The sequence below is a fragment of the Aythya marila genome, assembly GCF_965140915.1.
Source record: "Aythya marila genome assembly, chromosome: 21".
Classification (NCBI taxonomy): domain Eukaryota; kingdom Metazoa; phylum Chordata; class Aves; order Anseriformes; family Anatidae; genus Aythya; species Aythya marila.
The window spans coordinates 2739872-2760911 of NC_139062.1; the positions used below are offsets into that span (position 1 = coordinate 2739872).

The 21040-nt window shown below is 51.0% G+C and overlaps 1 protein-coding gene across 4 annotated transcripts in view; it reads left to right on the forward strand.

The window, feature by feature from the left end:
* Nucleotides 1-21040, forward strand: part of SAMD11 (sterile alpha motif domain containing 11) — a gene marked incomplete at its 5' end in the record, with an annotated part of 101988 nt that overhangs the window by 17394 nt on the left and 63554 nt on the right. For all 4 annotated transcript variants that reach the window (XM_082777249.1, XM_082777251.1, XM_082777250.1 and 1 more), the window contains one exon: nucleotides 18894-19072. In XM_082777249.1, coding sequence (XP_082633375.1) covers nucleotides 18894-19072 — 179 coding nt within the window. The remainder of the gene's footprint in view (nucleotides 1-18893; nucleotides 19073-21040) is intronic.

Consider the following 21040-nt stretch of genomic DNA (forward strand, 5'->3'; position numbering starts at 1 on the left):
TGGCTGGGGCAGAGCCTGTGCTGCCTCCTCGTTTCTCCTGCCTAGCCCCCAGACCACAGATTTCAGCAGAATTACACATACGCCATGATATTGATGATTATTTCGGGCTCCTCTTGCCCACGTACCCCACAGGAATTCGCAGCCCTTCTCAGCGCTTTGCATATGCAAAATTTCTGAGAAAGGAAGAAGTTAATGAAAGGCAAGTTCTCGTAGCTGGGAGTCAGCAAGCACAGGGAGAGCCTTTACCCAGTTTGGATGAAGCACCCTTGACCAGAGCAGCCTGAAACGTCTTTGAGAGGACTCTCTTTCCCTTGGCACTGCTGAATTACCTCTTAATAGGCTGCAGAGGTGCAGGGCGAGCTCCCTTCCTGTAGACTAAAGGTCAAGCGTAGCCCCTTGCTGTTGCAGGAGGTGACACGGCTGTTCTGAGTAATTAGTTTAAAAAAATGCATATGTATCTTGGTGGCACCAGAAAACGCTGACTAAAATCCAGAAGGAAATAACAAAGCAGTTGCCCATGTGCATCAGATGAAAGCGGTTTCGCTCTCTGAAATATCTGCCGTGCCTTTGTAATAAAATTAGCGAGAAGGGAAAATGCCTGGTGAATGCAAGGCTGAGAGGCTGTCACACGGTTTTCCAAGTGTTGTCTTTAAACAGCAGCGATCCTGGGGGGCAGGAGCGTTCCTTTGTTCTGTTTCTCCAGCCCTGAGCATGGTGGAGTTGTGCCTGGGGACTCGTAGCTGCTGCTGCACTTGGGGGTACAGCGATTGGGGTGCCTCGGTGCTCTCGTGCTGGGCTGGGGGTACCCGCAGTGACAAGGATCACGTGGACCCGTGTAAAAAGGGCTGAAAAAAAACCACGTCTGGCACCACGGAAGGCAGAAACCAGGAGGTGAGCTAATAATGGGCCAGAGAGATGGAGTACGCTTTGCAGAGGATGGGGAGACATCGTCTGAGCGCTAATGAGGTGTTTGAGTTTTGGCCAGGATTAGATGGGGGCATTCTGCGCTTGGCTTGACGAGTTCAGCTGGAGAAGGGCCAGAGGACTCCGAGCTTAGGTCCTGGAGACTCCAAGGGTGTGTTACAAAGAGCAGAGCTACCTGCTGTCTCCTCGCTCTTCCCCTGCCTCCTGTGCACAATTTCCCTGCCAGCGAAAGGGCAGCAGCCCACAGGAGCAGACAGAGCAACTCTTGGGACTTGCGCTTTGCTTCCTGGCAGATAAGATAGCAGAGAACTTTATTTTCAGGAAAAAAAAAGCGAGGTGTGCTCCGACAGATCAGCAGGTGAGGAAAGACAGGAATTAAAAGTAAGTAGAGGGTGGCTCGGAGGAGGAAATAGCAGGTGAGAGGCAATTGCTCAGGAGCTCGTGCTGCATGCTCCTGATTTAAAAAACATATTCACTGCTTGCCTGGTTGCTCCAAGGTCAGGAAGGCAGCGAGAGTGGTGCCAGCACAACAGGTCTGCTGGAAAATAAGGCGCCCTTGTGTGGTATCCCCCCTCCAGGGGAGGTGGAGCTCCTCTAATCTCCTTCCCCTTATCCCTCTTCCAGCTGACCTCCTGGGCTCGGTAAATAACATTGCAGGAGCCACAGGAACCGGCGAACAATGAGCGGCCTCCCAGGGAGCCCGAAATTCCTTCCCCCTAAATAGCAAACTTTGCAGTCTTTGCAAAAGCATCCACAGTTATTATTCATTTAAGTGGTGGTTTGTGTTTTTGTTTTTTTTCCCCCCGATATGTATATATATATATACACCGTGCCTTGTCTGTCTTTTACCCTCCCACTTCAAATGTGATTCCAGAGGGGATTTTTCTGGACCCCAGTGGCTAAATCGACCCAGCCTTCTGCCCGTGGGGGTGCCTGGTGTTGGGTATTGCTTTCCTCTCCTCCTCTTGTTGTTGTTTAGGGATGGCTCACCTGCCTGATTACAGCACAGAGGGAGATAGAGGGAGATTCGCCCGAGCCTTTGGAAATGTCTGCAGGGATTTGTCCATCTGATCCCTGTTTATTTTAATGGAGCATTCAGAGCTCGAGAGCTGCCTGTCAGAACTGATTTTGTGTCTCCAGAACCAACGGGTGCAAGGTTTTGCTCACTTGATTAGCCCTTATTTTGGGTTTCTCCTTGTATCCATCAGCGTTTGGGTTTGTGGTGGTGTTTTGTGTGTTTTTTGGTTGTTTTTTTTTTTTTTTTTTTTCCCTGTGCAAAGACTGCATCCTGGAGTTGAAGCGACGCTGAGCTGGACCTCGGTATTTGCATTCTGCTTTTGTTTTGAGCTGGAGCGAAGGAAATCCAGAGGAAATGTTCATACCCATCTGGAAGAGACAGCGCTCCCCTCCTGCACGTGGGGATCCCAGGCTTGGTGGCTGAGCTTTGCAGCCGGGATCCCCGTGCCAGCAGCCCCGCATCCCTGCTCCCCTCCCCTTCCATCTCTGCCCCCTTTTTGCTCTCCCTCCCCTCGCCCAGCTCTGCTGCTTGCACCTTCTGCCTCTCCTCCGTGGCTGCTCCTCGCAGGGTGGGGTGAGGAAAGGGGGGGCGGTGGAAATTCCTGCCGTGAGCCCCAACCCTTCCACCCCCACGCACTACCCTGGGAGAGACCCAGACAGGCGAGGTGACTCAGCTGGGGCTGGCTGCGGCCTGGGGCTGCCGTGGGGAAACGAAAGGCCCCCAGGCAAGGCAGCCAGGCAGCTGGGGGTGGTGGCTGCTGCTTGCTTTGCTTCTCTTTTTTTTTTTTTTATTTTTATTTATTTATTTATTTTTTTTAAGCCCAGGGACCTCACAGGGCGCAGGGGAGACGGCTGCTGCACAGGCTCCAAGAGCTGGTGGGGTGTAAAAAGGGAAAGCAAGCCTGTGTTAGCAGCAGGCTTCAGGTCAGTCTGCAAGGGTCCAGACTCTTTCACCAAAAATTTGTTAAGGTTCAGCAAGTCAGAAGCAGCTGAAAAGCAGTGGCTGAACCTCCTGTTTTTTTTTTTTTGCACCATGTAGGTGACTCTGGGGCAAGGTCCACCCGAGCAGAGGACCCAGAGTGAGATTTGGGCTAAATCTCTGTGTGTGGTGGTCTCCAGACGGGGATGGCGTTACCCTGCCTGCCCCTGGAGGTGGTGATGGTGGAGGGCAAAAGCCAGGTCTGAGCTCCGGGGCTCTGAGCAGGCTGAGTGCTGTGAGACGGGGACGAGGGACCCCTGGTTTCCTACCCCGTCCCTGGGAAGGGCAGGGAATTGCTGGCTTTGGGCTGCTCCCCCTCCGTGCCTCCTGGCCACACGGGCGCACAGGTGTGCCTGCAGAAATGTGTGAAGACATGTGCGTGCTAATGGCACCTAAATATAGCAGCTGCTCCTCGCTCCTGTTAACCTGTCAAGTGTCTCCTCATCCTCCCTGGCTTTGTCAAGCCCTAGGTATTACTCACGGCCATGACTAATTCCCTACGGAGGGCCCCTAAAGAGGGTTAGAAAATGAGGCCTCCGTCGCTCTGGGGCACAAAACATCACGTCTTTTTTTTTTTTTTTTTGTCTGAATTTGGCTAATGAGAGGAGAAACTCCCGCGGATAGGCTCGAGCTGCAGACAGGGAGTCCTCAGACAGGTTTTTTCTCCATGGCAGCCGTCCTGGCGCCCTTCCGAGGAGGCGTGCACACCCGAAACCGGCCCTGGGTGTCTGCAGGAAAGCCCAAAGCTGCTAATTGGGGCCGGCGCTTTCTGCAGGAGGAAGACGTGGTGGAAACGTGCTTAGGGTGGGATTTCACTTTCGCTTTCAGGGACTTCCTTTTCTCAAAGGCAGAGGCTGGCCGGGTAAAACCGAGCTGCTTAACGGCACACAAGAGGATCATGCGACCGCAGAGGAGTCTGCGTCTTCTTGGAGCGGCGGGGGGGGAATTAGGATTGGCAGAGTGTAATTGGTAAAGCTCCGATTTGGCTGGGATTTTGATTTGAACAGGCCCAGAAAAGCGCCAAGCGAATAAGAAGAAGTTGGGACCTTAAATTTGCTCTCCAGCACCTCTGACGGCAAAGTGCACCCGAGTACACTTATTCAAGAAGGAAGAGTGCCACCTATTGAGTCCCACATTTCCCCTCCTCGGGAAGGCTGCGTGTGAGCACCCCATCCAGGTACTTTCCAGGCACGGCTCCGCACCACGCAGGTGGTGGGAAGGAGCCCCAGCCTGCGGTGCTGCCCTCCTGCAAGGGGAAGCCGAGCGTGCCCCTAAAAAGCAAAAATTTTACATCGCTGCGGCTGTGCCGCGTGCTGGAGAAGCAGATGCCAGTTGTCCCAAGTCGCCATCAGCAACCTGCCAAGTAGAGAGCGTTTTGTGGAGCAGGATTTGTGTTTAACGTGAAGAAAACCCTCCAGGCTTCCAGGCGGTGCTGGGCGAGTTATGGTGGTGCTGCTCGGCTGCTTGAGGGGCTGGTGAAAGACATGAGGGGACGTGGGGCTGCGTGGGCAGGGTTTGGTTCTCCACGTGGCCACCGTGGAGTTCCCACCTCGGGGAAATGCTTAAATGCCTAAGAAGGGAGATAACGGGTGCCCGGACAAAATGTTTCACCTTTAAAAACAAACACACCCTCCTCCCCCCGGATTTCGTTCCTTTAATTTGGGTTCTGGTTTTCGCTCCCATGGGAAATGAAGTTTTTTTTCCCCTGCTCAGAAAACTCTTCCCTTTGGTATTATTTTTTTTTTTTTTTCCCTTTGAGCTTCTTGGTTTTATTCTTTTGATGAATTATTTACCTCTCTTGGGTTTGGGGTTTTTTATATTCTCTTTGTGTTTATCTTCAAAACATACAACTCCCAACACTCCCTAATAACACACAACCTCCTCGCGCTCCCCACTTCCATTCAGCACACATCGCAGAGCCACTGTGTTTGTTGGTCATTTGTCTCCCAGCGTTACATTTATACATACGGGCGTGCTGTAAATCATGCGGCATCACCTCGTGGCGTTCCAGATGTGCCGAGCCACCTGGCAGCGTATTTTTGGGAGTAGTTTTGGCTTTTCCTTGGCTTTTGGTGCACGCTGTCTGAGCAGAACCCATAGGGCTGGTGCTGAGCGATCCCGGTGGATGCTGAGCCTTGCCCCAGTGCTTGCAGAGCCCACCTAGGAGGGAATTGTGCCGACTGCAGGTAATTCCCAGCTAGGTTTCTTTCTCAGGGGCACACCGGGGTATGAGTGGTTGGAGCAGCAGCCACGGGGACAGGACCTTTCTGTCCCACTCTTGCATCTTCCACCAGTCTGCCGTGCGACAGCGAGCAAGTTGCCCCCCCTTCCCCTGGTCTCACTTGTTTGTAAAAGGGTATAAAAAGTACTTCCAGGGACACAAAGCGAGAACTTTGTGCCCTTTTTGCAAAAGCTGCTGGCCTAGAAATGAAAGGCCTGGCAGGCTGCAGTGCTGTTACCGACACGATAGGGCTGGACTTCAATGTTTGCACACCTTGGCTGGTGAGTGGGAAGGACGGGATCCGCGTCGTGCTTCCAGGAACTGCTCGTGGTGGAGCTGCTGCTCGGCTCCTTTTTGTCGTCACCAGCCCCACCGCGGAGCTGTCTGGCACCCCATTTTTCATACGAGGCAGCAGCAGCACCAGGGTGGCTTGTAGGAGATGCCTCTTTGCCTCGGCGAGCTCGTGTTAATCTGCGTGTCGCCCTGGGTGGTGACAAGCCTCCTCCTGCTGCTCCCGACCACGCTGCGTTTTGGGGGACTGAGGGCATGTCAGTCCTCAGCAGGGCCGAGGAGGAGGAGGCAGGGAGTCCCTGGGGTGGCAGCAGCCACGCAGGAATTTGGCAGGCTTTTTGCCTCATGCCTGCTGCTCTCCGGCTCTGTCATTCACTCCACTCCGTGCCGCAGCTGAAGAGCACGTATCCAGACTCCGAGGAGGCACGTCTCGTAGTTGTGCAAAATCAGTTAATTTTTTATTGGATTTGAAGTCGGCCTCCATGGGCCAAATCCACCCCTGGAGGGCCGAGGCTGGGGAACAGGAGGCAGCCGGGGCTTTCTCTGGGTAATTGACTTGCTCCTCGGTGTCCACCCTCAGATTTGCACAAGAAACCTCCCTGCCTTTGCTTCTCCTTCTCCGCAGTGCTGGGGCTGAGAGGCCTTTGTCCCTGGCAGCCTCCGCCATCGAGATGCATTAAATTAAGCATCCGCACACACCGCAGCCCTGAGGCTATTAACCCCCCGCGCACACAAATAATCCGTCGTGGGCTAAGGAGAATAACTTAACGTTTGGACCCTGCTCTCGTCCAATTCATTTCCACACCTGCGGGAGTGACCTTCAAAACTTGCTGGAGGCTCTGTCTCCAAAGTCGCTTCCTCATTAGTGGGAATGAAATGTACTGCGGGGCTGCCGCCGCGTCTCCGGAGAGCCGCGCGCCGAGCCAGGCTGCTGGTCCCTGCCCAAGGATTGTGCCAGGCCCTGTCAGTCCCCGTTAGCTTTCCAGACGCCCTGCTTCCCTGCCTGCTCCTCCTCTCCTCTCCGCAGTAACGTAATTAAGATTAATGAGAGGTCCTCGCGGCACGGCCACAAAGGTTTGGGTGCGCAGGGGCTGCTGTTCCAGGTGGCTGGATGTGCCGGAGAGCGGTGTCTGTGGTGCCAGCGGTTATTTGGTGCTCCCTGCCACCCCTGCTCGGAGGAATATCTCTTCTCCCTTTGCCCTGATGGCTGCACCTGGGGTTTTCGACCAGGACTGAGTGCCGGGGACACTGGGGAGACCTTGTGCAACGCAACATTGGCACTGATGTAAGTCTTGCTTGGGGACCTCAGCCTGGGCTCCTGGTTCAGGGGTTTTGTGGCTGACAGTCGCTGCTTTACACCACGAGCACAGCCAGACCCTGCCCCAAAAACATCCGAAATAAAGAGGGGATCAAGGCAGAGTCAGCCTTACCTGCGAGTGAGGAGAGTGGAGGAGACCTCTTCTTGCTGAGTGGTGTCCTCGTGGTGAACACAGCAAATGTAAGGAGTACGCAGCGCGTAACGAGATGGCTTCGTCCACTTGAAGGACTCTTAATTTATTTATTTTCTATTTATTTCCATAGTGAACATGGTCTGGTGGTGGTGTTTCCTTCTAGCCTTCATCTCGGGCGTGCCATGGGCAGGTCTGCAGTGGTCTTAGAGAGGAAGGGGAGAAAAAACCCAAAGCCTCCTGTTGTGCTTCGGGTCCTTGCCATCTATCAGCCAGGGGTCACAGCAACTGCAGATCATATGCTGGGGTCTCAAAACCTGCAGGAAATCAGTCTTTGTTACATGGAAAATAAAGCAGTCTATGGGGAAAATAACCATAAATGTTCATTATTTGTACAGGAAAATCAATTTGTAGGCCAATTGACCAAATAAAGTAATACAATTTGCTGGGAAATTCCCTAGGTGTGGCTGGCAAATCACGGAGTGGAAATGGCAGCGGTGGCTGCAGAGGTTGTCTGGTGGTTTGGGGGTGGGAGGGATAAGGGGAAGGGAGGTAAAATGGAGGGAAATTAAGAAAAAAACAACAGAAAAGACCGCTTTCTGCCCTTCTGCTGTGCAGCCAGCTGCAGGGAAGGTCCTAACAAAAGGAGGAGAAGCAGAAACTGTTGGGTTTTGTTTCTGGTGTTGGTTGAGTTTTGTGTTTCATGTTTTTTTTTTTAATATCACAGAGGGTGTTGGAAAAAAGGTAGCAGTGTCACCACCAGCGTGGCAGCACAGAAGGAGCTGCGAGAGGCGGCACGGCCGCGGTGTGCGGGGAGTGACAGGGACACGACCTCCCTCATTTTGCCCCCAGCCCATCTTGGGCAAGCCACTTGCAGCCTGGATGCATGGAGAAAAATCAGCTAATGGAGTATAATCACCCTGCAGGGGCTTTACGGTGGTCCCAGGAGTCTTGTGGCAGGGCTGAGCTCAGAGCTGAGCGTTTCTGAACGCTGGCGGTGGGCACCCTGCGACCGGACAGAGAATTGGCCCCAGGGGCGCGTTGACACCGCTCAGGTTTGATGCGGTGAGGATGGATTTCTCAGTCGGGCTCCTCCAGTTATCCCAACAGATCCTTTGGGCTTCCCTTAGGCATCGCTAAGGCGGTGCAGCCCAGCTCCTCCGACTGCTGAAAAGGCTCCCCCAGAGCTTCTGCTCCGCTCTGGCTGGGAATGTGTTGTGTCCTTTGTGTCCTTCTGGCTTTGGAAGAAGGTGAAAGGGGCTCAGGGGAGGCTGTGGCTTCACGCCTGTGCAGCTCTGTAACAACAAGCTCCTTCCCCAGCCCCGAGTGGCCCTGCCGAGCTCGTCCTGCTTCGACAAGCTCTGGCAGTCCCACCACGCCTGCACCTTCCTCTGCTTTGTTTTGGTATTGATAGCGTGAGAGCGAGATGTTTGCGTAAACACCGGATTTTTTGTTTTATTTTTTTCAAATGTGAAAGCAACACCCCAATGAATATTTGGAGTTTCCGTGTTTGCTTTGGATTTCCCAAGTCTGCTTGGCCGTCGGGAGGGTCGAGTCAATCTGAGGAAGCTTTGTGGGCAGACCTGGCTGCTGCTCGCTTGCTAAGCAGCTGCTGTCCCCTTGGATTTTTCTTCTCTTTTCTCAGAGCTGGGAGCAGGCTCGAAATCCTACAATTTGCGTGGCTTTCCATGGCGTTGCCAGCCTAGAGGATCTCGGGGAAGGTGCAAGGTGAAGGCTTGAGCTCATGGTCCTCAAAGCATGCCCACTCAAGGGGGACGGGGCTGTGCTGCTGGGTGGTCCCTCCGTGGAGGCAGATGGGGCTGATTTTGGGGCCGATTTTGGCACCGGCCTCCCTAGGGAGCCCTCGAATGCAAGGCAGAGCTGGGGGTGTGCTGGGCAAAGCTGCTGCTGCCTCTCTGCTCGCAGCTGGGCTGCTTCAGTTCTGAGGGAAACTGCTTAGAAATCGATTTATTATTTTTTTTAAAGCTGGGGAAAAAAAAATGCCTTCTTGTTCATTTCCATTTGGTTCTGGCCAGGAACGTGAGTGGTGGAGAAGTCAGGAGGCTTTTTGGGTCGGTCTGACCCCAGGGTGCGTGAGCTGAGGATGCCTCGGGTCGGGGACCTGCAGTGCAGGACCTCTCCCTTTTGTTCCTCTCATGCCCCTGCTACATTTCGGTCAGCAGTGATTACAGGGCTCTTCTGTGTTGTGGAAGCCCAGCTTTTAAGATGTTTTTAGAGCTGATTTTCCAAAGGAAGCAGCTGTAGCTCTCAGCAGGGCACAGCTCTCAATAGGTGCAGCAGCAGCAGAACTGCCTTCCATGTGGACAGCAGAGCAGGCTGGAAGCCACGCTTGGACATCTCAGGGATCTCAAAGAAATGCTTTAAGCACGTGTCTGCAGAGCAGAATAGAAGCATAAACCCCAGCTGAATTTCCCTTGCTGAATTATTTCAACTTTGCAGGGAAAGGCTGTGTCCTCGTGGACCCGATGAAATGAAACGTTGGAGTGAAGTGTTAATTCCTTGGGGGAATGGTGGACAGTTATTTTGTTCTCTTGTCTTTCTCCCACCTGAAAGGTAGAGCAGTGAGGTGCGTGAGGAGAAGAGGAAATGTCTGAAAGCATCCGTGCCCTTTTGCTCCTTGTCTCTTCACCAGAGTGGAGGAGCAGGAAAGGAAAGAAAAAAGAGAAAAATGCGTGAGTTTTGCTTTTATTTAGGAGATAGCATCAGTGTACCACATCCTCAGTTGGTGTGAGTTGACTTTTACTCCATTAATGCCGACTTACATTGCCTGAGGACCTGGCTTCAAATCTCTGCTTCCTTCTTTTCAACCTCAGACTGAAATGGACGAAGTTATTTGATGTGGGACAGACACAGAAAACAAAGACCACACCGCTCCTCGGCCTTCTTCCAAGGAGTTTTTGAAAGCAGGTAGCTCCGAAAGACTGATGGATTTTCTATCCTGGGGTATTTCCCTTCAAAGACTGGAAATTCCACTTGGCTTTTCCAGAAGAGCATGGCTCTGACTCTATTAACAAATTACCCTTTAGGCTTTATAATTCACTCAGAGGTAATAAATGGGAAGCGTTTCCTTCTGTTCACAGGTCTTGCTCATCTGTTTCTGTAGGGCTCCAGAAAATAACGTTGTTAACATTGATGGGAAGAGCTGCCCTTCTGTGTAACTTTTTTTTTTTTTTGGTTCATAACATATATAATTTCTCCAATTATAATAGTACCTAGAGTCATGTTGGTACTCCTCATCAACGCATCCTTCTCTGCTCCAAAATGCTTACAGTATAAACAAGGAGGAGGTGTTACTGCTGGCTTTTTAGAGCAGAGAGACCGAGCACAACGGGGTCAAGTGAATTGCCTGAGATCACACAAGGAAGTTGTGGTTAAGAGCAATCTTCTTCTTTGCCTTCTTCTCTCAAGAAAAGAATGGAATCCCCTAAAAAAAAAAGGGCCTGGGCTGTCTGTACTGGAATTGATGGCTTAGTATAAAGAAGTTGGTGCAAGCAGCTCTGAGTGGTGAAAGGGTTTAAGCAAAAGGATTCACGGCGTGCCTGATCATTTGTGTGTCTCTCATGTAATGCAGCTGGGCTAGGCTGCAGGTCTCATCTGAGGAAGATTAACAGCTTTTTTTTTTTTCCTGCCACATGTCTGCAACTACTTCTCCTACACAGCAGCTCAGGGAATCACTCTTGGTGGTACCTCATGCTCTGGAAGATAGTGAGGTATTTGTCCTGGGGTACCCTGCAGGACAGCTGGTGCCTTTGCACCTGGGAGTGCAGAAATCTTCCCTTGCTTTCAGTTAAGTTTCAGTGTCCAGAACGTGGAAGTGCAACCTGGAGCATCAAAACCCCCTGATGTGAGGAGAAGCAACCTGCATCTCTCTGAGGACCGAGCAGTCCTGTTAATGGACCTCAGGAAAACCCATGGATATTGACTAATGCTTGACCTTTCTTCTAAAGTGCTATTTAAACAGAAGGAGCCAATGCTTGAAGCATATCCCCAGCTCAGAAGATGCAGTAGCACTGGTTCTTTCCCTCTCCCATTTGCTCTCAGAAGAATAATTGCAATTTGCCATCTAAGCATTTGCTTCGTCAGTTGTGCTGCAGCCAAGCCCAGACTCTGCCATCGGACTTGGAGCTTTGCACCCTGAGATTTTCGGTGCCCTGAGGAATTCTTTGAGATTTCAGGGTTTTCATTATTTAGATAACTTTTTTTTTTTTTTTTTTTTTTGTTAAAGGAGACCATATCACAAAGCACATCCTCACCAGGTGTTTAGCCATCCTGGGTGCGTTGTCAGTCTCAAGGAAGGCTTTTTGATACGAATCCTGGCAGCACCTTACCCCTGTCAGGAGGAGGGTTCCTCACACTTGGCAATCTCAAAATGCTTCCCACACACAGCGAGGGAAAGCCCTGCTGCAGGACTTTGTAACAGCTTCTGAGACCTGCTGTAGTCACAGCCTGGCTCTGAGTGCCCCATGGATAATGGGATCCAATAAGGTAACGAGGTAATGGGAGTTCTTTACGAGCTCTCCTCTTAGGCTAGAGAGGACAATTTGAGAGCAATCTCTGCAAGTACTTAAATTGCTGCATGGAAACTGATAATTCTGACCTCTTCTCCGACTGGGGTTTAAGACATCCTGGCTTGTTTGAGAAGAGCATTGGATGCAAGTCTTCCTGGACAAGGAACCAGAAGAGGGAGGTTCATTGACGAAGAGAGGTGGTTGAGCAGATTGACACCTTGCAGCATCAACTGGCGTGCACTGAGGGCTGCCAGCGGTGAGTTCAAAGCATTTTGCTACCTCCCAAACATCCCTGATCTATCGGGGATCCAGCTAGAAATCAACACAAAGGCTGCTGCGACCTGTATAAATTAACAACGGGGACACACAGGCTGGCATCAGCCCAGTTTGTTGTGGGCAGGTAGGAGGAAGGTGACAGCAACACTCTCCAGTGAACGGCCTTTGGGATTTTTTGCTGGATCAGGTTTTGCAGAACACATCAGCAAGCGGTTGGTTCTGGATCAGGCCTTGCCCGAAGATGTCATTTCTCTTTCCTAGCTGCTCCATTGCATTTTCTGCTTTATTTGTATACAACCTTAAAGGGGCAGGGACAGAGCTGAGAAGCTTCTGCGTCAATGCTCTTCAGAGCCTCGTATGAAGCAAACTTGTCCGAGCAGGCCAGCTTGCTCACATGATGCAAGAAAATATTCCAGGAAGAAAAGGGGAGTTTACTTTGACCTATTATAAACAATGGTGTGAAAAGAAATAGTTTGCCCAAATTGAGACGTGTCTGTTTCAACAAAATATCCCTTTTTTTGCAGAGCTGCTGGGCAGGATTGGCTGTTTGGGAGTGATGGCTTGGCAATTACTTGTGAGTTTGGCTGCTTAACTGTAAATATTGCACTGAAAATGGTGGCCTAGGAGGAAGGAGAACGAGAGGAAGAATGAGCTCGGTGGGATGCCTTTGTCCTTATTTTAATGCATTCTACCTGTAAATGTCAGTGGGTTTTATCAAAGCGAGGAGGTGACACTCTTGGAGGAAGGGTAGCCGAGATGTGACTACCTGTGGTCATGCAGTAATCTGTGGGCAAAGCTGGGGCAGAATCGAGGTTTTTCAGCTGTCGTCTTCTTCAGGAGGTTCAAAAACCAAGGCTGGGCTGCACCTTGGTCCTTTTCGGTTTTGTGGTTTCGGCGTGCCCCTTGCTGCCTGTACCTACAGAGGGATGCCGAGCACCAAGCCCATCGGCCATCAGGTGAGGCAGAAAAACAGCTGCGGAGGAAGGCTGCTGGCTGTTGTTTTATTCATCTCTTCATTACCAAACAGGAGACGAGGGGCTGGGCAGCTCCTTGGGTCCGTGACCCCCCTTTTGGCGGAGGTGCAGGCGCTCCCGATGCCATCAGCCCGGTAGGATGCCGGCCTCGGGCGCCTAATGAAGGCCCAGGGGAGGGCAGGAGATTATCTGGGCAGGCCCCTGGCCCTTTCCTGGGTGTTTAATCACGGCCGAAGGTAAACGCCAAGCCTGTCATTTAGCCAGCAAGGGGGTGTGTGGGCTCCACGGGTGTGTAATTTCCCTAATGAAAGCCATTTGACTGGGTTTATTATTTGAAAAAGGGAAAAAAGAAAAAAAAAAAAAAGATTCCAGGCTCTCAGAACCTTCCCCTTTCCTTTTCCATATCTTTATTATCAATAAAAAGAGGGAGAAAATGCTGTCTGGACTCGAGGATTTCCTTCACATATGGAACAGATTTAGCATTCCTCAGCTCCCAGTGCTGGCACCGCACCAAGCTCCCCTCTTGCCTCCCCCCAGCATCCCCTGCCTGCTCCCCGTGTTTCCCAGCCCTACGTGGACGGCAGGAATGCAGATGCTGTTGTTCCTGCAGTTGTTGGTTTCCATTCCCATTTGTATTTTTATTTTTCCTACCCGATAGAAATCCCATTTGCAGCGGGTCGAATCGCAGGCACGTGAGCCGCCTCGCAGACAGCCCCGATGTTTTTAGCGGCGCGCAAACTCCTCGGGCGTTGGCGTTTCTGCCTTGTTTTCCTGGGGATGCTGAAGGAGCCGTGTCCGTAGGGACTGCACCTGCTCGTCGGCTCGGGTCTCTTCCCATCAGGAGCGCTTCCCGTGGCCTGGCGAAAGCTTTGATTCCATGTGCATTTTTTTTCCATGGCTTTTTTTTTTTTTTTTTTTTTTTTTTGTGCCTTGCAGCTCTCCTCGCCGAGGCCTTTCCATTGCTGGGATCAATTAAATGCTCACCAGGGACTCTCGCTGCGAGGAATCTTTCCTTTTCTGGCTGCCTTTGAATGTCACACCAGGGCGTTCAGCTGTTTTTGACCTTGTTGCAGTAGCTCCCAGGGCACAAAACCTTTCCTAACCCTCCCTTCCCTGCTCTCCCCCAAGCCCTGTGCTCTCCGCCCGCCGCTCCATCTGCGAGCTCTCCCAGGGCTCTTGTGCAAGAGCTCGCCCCTGCTATTCTTGGCTGGGAGCGCGTGGCTCCAGGGGAGAGCTGCGAGGGGGTGGGATGGCTGGGTGGGGGGAAAAAGATTGCATTTTGTAACTCCTGACCTCTCCTAGCCACACGGAGCGGAATTTTCCCCTGCTCTCTGAAAGGGAAGAAATTCCACTACTATATTTTTTTTCCCCCATTTCTGATGGTCCCTTGCTTTCAGGGCAGAGCAAGCAGGCTTCTGGGCTTCTCCACTCAGGTAACCTTCCACAGATCCAGCATCATTTTCTTTCCTTTTATTTTTTTTTTAATTGTAGCTGCATCTCTACCTTATTTGACTTACTGATACTTTTAAATCGTGTGTTGGTACCCCTCTGATTTTTTTTTCCCGGGGAAAGGAAATCTCCTCGCCTGTGATTTTTCTAATACCAAGCCAACCCCCCGCCCGGCCAGTGCTGTAAGCGAGGCAGTGCCAGCAGCCACTGGTGTCAGAAGACCCCAGGAGGGTGACGTGGTGAGTGCCGGAGGGCTGGGCTGACGCAGGACCGGCTCGGGGGGCGCAGGGGACAGAGGGTTTGAGGCTCCAGCTTTAGCTGGTATCATAACCCACAAAATTAATGGTGCGAAGGGGAGGGGATCCTAACGCGGGAGGCAGCTCTGCTCTGCCCCCAGCACTCACCCTTGCAGTAGCTTTGGAGGATTGCAGGGGTGTTTTACTCTCTGGCCGGGCTAATTAAGGCGTGGATAAATGATGCTCGCTCTGTTCTGTGCCAAGGGACAGGGGAAATCCCTGGGTTAGGAAGGGAGGGTGCCAGCCCCACACCTTCGCCTTGCCCTCGTTTGGTTGAAAACGGAGTTATTTAATGGGGGAAGCTTCGGGTGCCAGCTGGGAGCTGTGTTCAGCAGTCACCTGCCCCTGCTAAAGGGGGCTCCAAGGAACTCAGCATCGTTTTGTGGGTTTTAGTTAAATCCCACCTTGATTATTGGGCTCAAAGAGATGTTTGTGTTTTTTTTTTTGTAACTGCTGAAAGTTTTTTCCTTCTCCTCATGTGCGTGCTCCCAAGGAGATGGGAGCTCTTCACGTGGTGTGTGGGTCAGGTTGGGAAGAGGGAAAATCTGGCAAATGTAAAGCCTTGTTCTCAACTTTGGGAGGCCCCCAGTGAGCTCTTAAATGTGTGTTAATAACTGATAGTTTATTAGGGATCATTAAAGAGGGTTATGTTGATAAGATCCAGCACAGGCCAAACCACGCAGTGCTTCCAGTACAAGTTTCATCTGGTGCTGAGTGCCATGGGTTAAAAAGATCCTGCTTTCACGAATTTTAACTGATTTTAAGTTCTTTTGCTTTTGAGATTAAAAGGTAGGCAGAATTGTTCCGACGGGAAGATGCAAGTGTGGAATAGTTCAGTTCAGCTGTGCTTGGGGTGCCTTTCAGGGCAATCAGGTGCTTTCTCAATTAAGCCAGGCTGCTAGCTTCGTCTTTGCTGGGGCTGTGAATTAAAAACAATCCAGGGGACTGTTTGTTTCAAAACAATTAAAAACAATTCAGGGGACATGGACAGGTTTTTCTCCCAAGTGTCTGACGTCTCCATGAATACCAACAAATTGGAAGGTGGTTTTCTTGCAAAATACTCAAAGTTTATTAAAGGTCCCTGCCTGGATTCCTGCACATCACACTGCTCAGCGTGCCTTTTGCTACCTGCCACCACGAGCAAAGTGCCATTTGATAACTGAAGCAGCACGGCCACAAAAGATATCTCAATATCTTCACCTCTGCAGGTGGGTTCCTGTCCTGTTGTCCCTCTGCACGTTGTAGAGGACTTCAGCAAAAGCCAGGAGTCGTAGGAATGACTCCTCGGTGGCTTGCTGCTCGCCAAGGAGTGGTTTTTATTTACAGCTTGGACCACTGCCTTCCCAAGTCAGTGGAAAGACAATTGATTGTAGCAGGTTCTGGACCAGGCTTCTGGCTACCTTTGTGCTTAATTTAAAAGTAATGTGTATCTACTGGTGAATGCCTCTAAACAGATTAAGAAAGTGCAATTGATTCAAAAGTGACTATAGATGAACATAAAAGGCAAAATTGATTGTCTCGGTCTATTTTAATTTTCTGGGAATGCAGAAATGTTAACAAAAAAAAAATGCCCCAAACCTGTTGGCATAAATACAAAGTACAAAATAAACACAGATTTTAAAAAAATACGCTCCCAGTGCTGGACTGCAGGTGTTTGCAAGGGAACTGCTGTGGCCCCGTTTCCAGTGCTGACCATTCGAGTTCATTCATTTGTTTTTAGGGGAACAAGTTGGGTGATATCCACAGAGGGGTGTAGATATTTTTATATACTATACATACAAACGTGTACTTTATATATTCGAATATATATGTGTATATATAGGTATGTATATGATATATATATATATCAGCTGATATATGCATATAGAGCAGCTTTAGGTGCAAGGTTATGATTTTAGGAAGGCAAAGGACAAGCATTTTAAGGAGCAGGGGAAAGTGGGAGCTGGTGCTCCGGGTCCGGTGGGCTGTTTCTCTCGCTTTAGTGCCTCCCTTTTTGCTGCACTCTCGCTCTTGTTAGGGCTGATGAGTCCCTGGGTAGTCACTGAGACCCGGTAACTGCTTGAAGGTACCATAATGGCCATAAAATGATTTTTAGTATCTGATCAGCGCTATTCTCTTTAGCCTGCAAAGTCACAGCAGAGAGCGAATTGCAATTATTTTGAAGCGGAAATTTGCACACCCGCCCTCCCCTCCCCCTTTAATTGTTATGATAAATTGCAACTTCAGGAAAATATATAAAGCTCTGGCGCGATAAAGCTCGTGCTGATATCAAGTCCTGGCTTTTCAGCGTGACAGAACCGTGGTGCAAATCCTGCCCTCTCTTTGCATTTCCCTTCCTCCCCTCCCGTTTTCCCTTTCTCTCCTTTTCTCCCCCCTGTCCTTTGGACACCGTGCAGCCCAGAGCAGCTTTAGGCACGGGATGAGCTCTGTGTGTGTTCCCCGTTTGCACAGGAGCAGGAAAAAGGGGCCGGGGCAGCGATGCCCGCGTGTGCAAAAAATGTTTAGGGGCGGGAGACGCAATTTATGGCACGACCCCAGGCTGCAGGCAGCGAGAAATCTCTGCAAAGGGCAAGGTGAGGGGGGCCCTACTGCTGTCCAAGGGAGCCCCCTGTCACATAGCATTGACCCCTGGCACCATAGGGATTCACCTGCTGCAGCTGGGTCTTGGAGAGCCACCAGCAGAAGCCCCAGGAATGGTGTCCCCGTGTCCGAGGCTGGGCGCTGACCTTGTTGCTCTTTTCCCAAGGATGCTCTTTTCTTCTTCACGCTGCGCGAACAAAGCGCACGAAACCTCATGAACAACAAACCCGGCTCAGAGGGTGTCTTTTTCCTCGTATACATGACTTTTCCCATTTTCAAGCCAGCTTGGCCCACTGCTCCTCTCTCGCTGGCTGTCTGCAGTTCACAGGCAGCTGAGTTCTTGGCTTGGAAGTGCATCGGAATGGAAAAGCTAATGTGCCTCCTTGGGGCGATGCCTTCCAGATGGATTTAGCTAATTATCACAACGATTAGGGCTCCCCTTAATGACCACAACTGGAAATTTATTGACGGAGGTAAACAAGAAGTTTTCGTTTTGTCTTGGTGGAAAGTTCTTAATTTCTTTAATTAAAAAAACATGGGCTCTTCCGTCACTTAGCCTTGCTCCGCGCTCCCCTTCAGAGAGCCTGGCTGGCTCTCCCACCACATTTCCATTTTGCCAGGTTTATTTGGAAAGTTGGAGTTGCTGTTGCAGAGAAAATGTTGTTAGTTAAGCGCTGCCTTGCACTCACTTGACCTGTTTCACACACCTTGCTCCGTTTTGTTCCAGTCCTCCCTAAAACCACGTTCCTTCTATAGCACTCATCTTCTTGAAGAAAGCATCCACAGAGTACGCAAAACTGTTTTACCTCCCCTCACTGCGGTTCCCTGCCAAGTTTCATGCTTTTGTTTGCTGAAATTTTAAATTCTGTGGGTCGGTGAAGTTGCAGGCTCTTTTCCTGGGTTTCTAATCCGGTGTCTTCCACTGCAAGTGCTCCTCCTGTGGCTCTCTGTCTCGGTCAATCACAGATTAAGACTTGGGGTGTTTAGCTCAGGAAGATGCTATCAGAGCAAGAGCTAAAAACCCAACGAGCTCCAATTTAGGCTGCCCCAGGCTCGAATCCTCTTGTGCATCAGGCACAGAGGGTGCAGGGACAGAGTCATTTATCATACGTTGTCCCTGCTGGCGGAAGATAGGAGGTTGGGAGCAGGGTCACGTTGTGCTAGGTTCTGCACACAAACACACAGGCTGCAAAAAAAAGTGGCTTTTGCCCCCTGGGCATTTTTCTCTGGTTTATTTGAGTCTTGTCAGAAGTGAATTGTTGGGGGCCAAACGCTGCCAGGACCTCCCAGGGGAAGTTGGGACAAGGCAAGAGCTGCCAGATTGCTCTGCACATGCAAATGAACGGTGAAAAGTAGCCTCAATAATTAAAACTAGATGGATGTGGACTATTGGCTGGTGTGGGAGACAAACCTGGTGGCTGGCAGAGGTTTTCCCTTTGTAGTCAGAAGTGTTCTGGATTCTCTGGGTCACATCTTTGCTGTGCTGCTGCCAAAGGTTGCGTTTCACCTATCCTGCTGGGTCAGTACGTGACATTTGGTGGGAAATATTCTGGAGAGAAGGACTGGAGCCTGACAGCTCCATCGTCCTCTGCTGTCGGTGTGAAAGAGAGACGAAGTAGGAACGGAGAGGTGGGGAGAGGCTGGAAGTGCACGGCTTGAGTGTTGGAGCTGGAAGAGCTCGAGAGAGACGTGCCTCTGCTGAAAAGTCCTTTGCAAAGCGAGCGTGGCCTTTGCCCAGCCACCATAGTTTGCAACCTGTGTTTTTGAGCCCTGGACAACATTGTCGTCCAGAACAACCATGTGTGAGGAGCTTCTTGGTTCTGGGTTGTCTAACCAAATTCTCGTTTGTTTTTTTTTTTCCTTTTCCCTCCTGCCCTTTCCTGCTGGAACTGATTCCGCCCTGTGGCAGAACCGGGGTCGCCTGGCAGAGAAGAGGACGATCCCCCTGCCTCCCACCAGGATCCCGAAGAAAGAGCTGACCTCGATTTTCTCGCATAGTGATGACAGCGAAGAGAGCGACAAGGGCAATGGTCAACACCCCGAAGTAAAGCAGGAGGAGGATCTCCATATCAGTATCATGAAAAGAAGGTACTTTCCTGCCAGGGAGAGCTGGCATGACAAGAGCAAAGACAAAGCACACTGGGCAGCAGGTGACCACCTTTTCTGGGCCAACACTGCCCGGGCAGCCCGATGGAGACACCTCCAGGGCCTGAAATTCAAGTGCAAATGGCCCATTATAGCTCAGGAAGAGCAGCTGGATCCTCTCCTGTGCTTGCTGACTCCTGTTTGGGGCAGCTGGGGTTCAAAGAGGCCTTGTACCACGGGGCTTGTGTGGTAAAAGGCATCTGCATTTGCAGACGGTGATTTTTGTGCCATCCCCTGCCCAGCGCTCTGTGTCTTTGTGCCTGGGGAGCCGATGAATTGCATGAGCAAGAAGTCATCTGGGGGCCTTTTGCACAGCCATCTGCAAAGCCACGGAGGTGCACGGGTCAAAAGGCTCGTCTTCTGCTCTCGTGTGCCCAGAAGTTCTGATGTAATAGAAACGGGATAATTTAATGTTGGTGAGCAAAGTTTGGGGTGGAGATAGCAACGATGGTGGTAGTTACGTGTGCTTGCTGGCGTGTCAAAGAGCACAGCCACGTCTGCCTGGTCCTCCGTGGTACAACGGGAGATGTAATGGAGTTGCAGGAGGCAGAGTCACTCAGGGTTACCTCAACACTTAATATTTTGGTTACGTCTTGCTCAGTACCAGAGATGTTCACAAAGGAGCTCACGCAGGGTTAGAGGAGGAGGAGGAGGAGGGATTGCTCTAAGTTACTTTCAAGTAGCTGTCAGCTGGGCTCTCATGTCAGGCCTTAGTGCCAATAATATTCAGCTGCAAGATTTTGGGTTCTCTTCTCCTTCACAAGAAATATGGTGTTTAGAAGACCTGTAACTACAGGAGAATAAATACCTAAAGGTGATGTGTCTCAGCCTCCCATGCATATCATTGCAACTCATCTTGATTGTCATCTCTCTCTGATGCATAAAATCACTCAGATCCTAAGACAAGCCCTATAAAAACAGAGGAGTGGAAACCGAAGGCATGTAATTGCTTTTCTTATGTTTTATGTGTTCCTCGCTCCTGAGTAGATGAGCTATTTCCCCTCTTGCCTTCCAGCAGACGCTGGTACCTTCTGCAACAGAGAGCTCGGAAGTAGGGAGACAGCACAGTAGCCAGCTCTCCTCATAAAACCCACCTGTAATTAAAGTCTGGGTTTATCATCGCAGCTGTCCGAGGGCCGTGGCCGAGGGTTATCGCTCGGAAATGAAGAGGTGGCTGGGGACAGCATCGGCCCTGCCCGTGCAGGCAGGAGGCACGGAGGGGAGGGAACCCTCCTCATCAGTTTGGGGAAAGTGCCCTCCTTCTCCACCCCCCCCCTTTAATTATGCTCCTAAATCTGCAAAATTACAGCGCGAGATTTTTCTCATTAGGAGGGAGAACCTAACGAGCGTTTAATTGATACGCTGGGCCCCCAAAATACAAAGTGCTCTTATCCTAAATCTTTAATTACTGTAATTGCTTCGCCTTGTTTATTAGGAGGTGAAGAAAGAAAAATACTCGGTGGTTATTAGGCAGTGGTCCCCCAGCTTATCGCGTCTGTCCTGCAGTCCTTCGAGTCCTCTTCTCTGAAGGTCCCTTGCTTGAGCGTTGTCTCGATTCCTTAGAGGATGTTGTTGCCTTTTCTTTTTTTTTTTTTCCTGCTGCCCTGGCAGGGAACATCTACAGCTCCATCCCTCGGCATTGCCAAGCGCTCTGCCCCCTGCAAATAGCCGGTCCCACTAAATCACCCCCTTCTTGTGGTGGGGGAACGCCGACCGTTCCCAATTGTTGGAGGGTGAGGAATGGGGAGCAGCCTGAGGAAGATGCAGGTGTGATGGAGCTGGCTCTGGAGGCAGCAGCGTGAAGGCAGACAGCTCGCAGACACGACAGCTGGGGCCCGCCGGAGCCCGCGCCCCATCTGCCTCCTGCCTTTAATTCACCTGTTGTGTCCTCCCCGCCTGGTGCTGGATTGG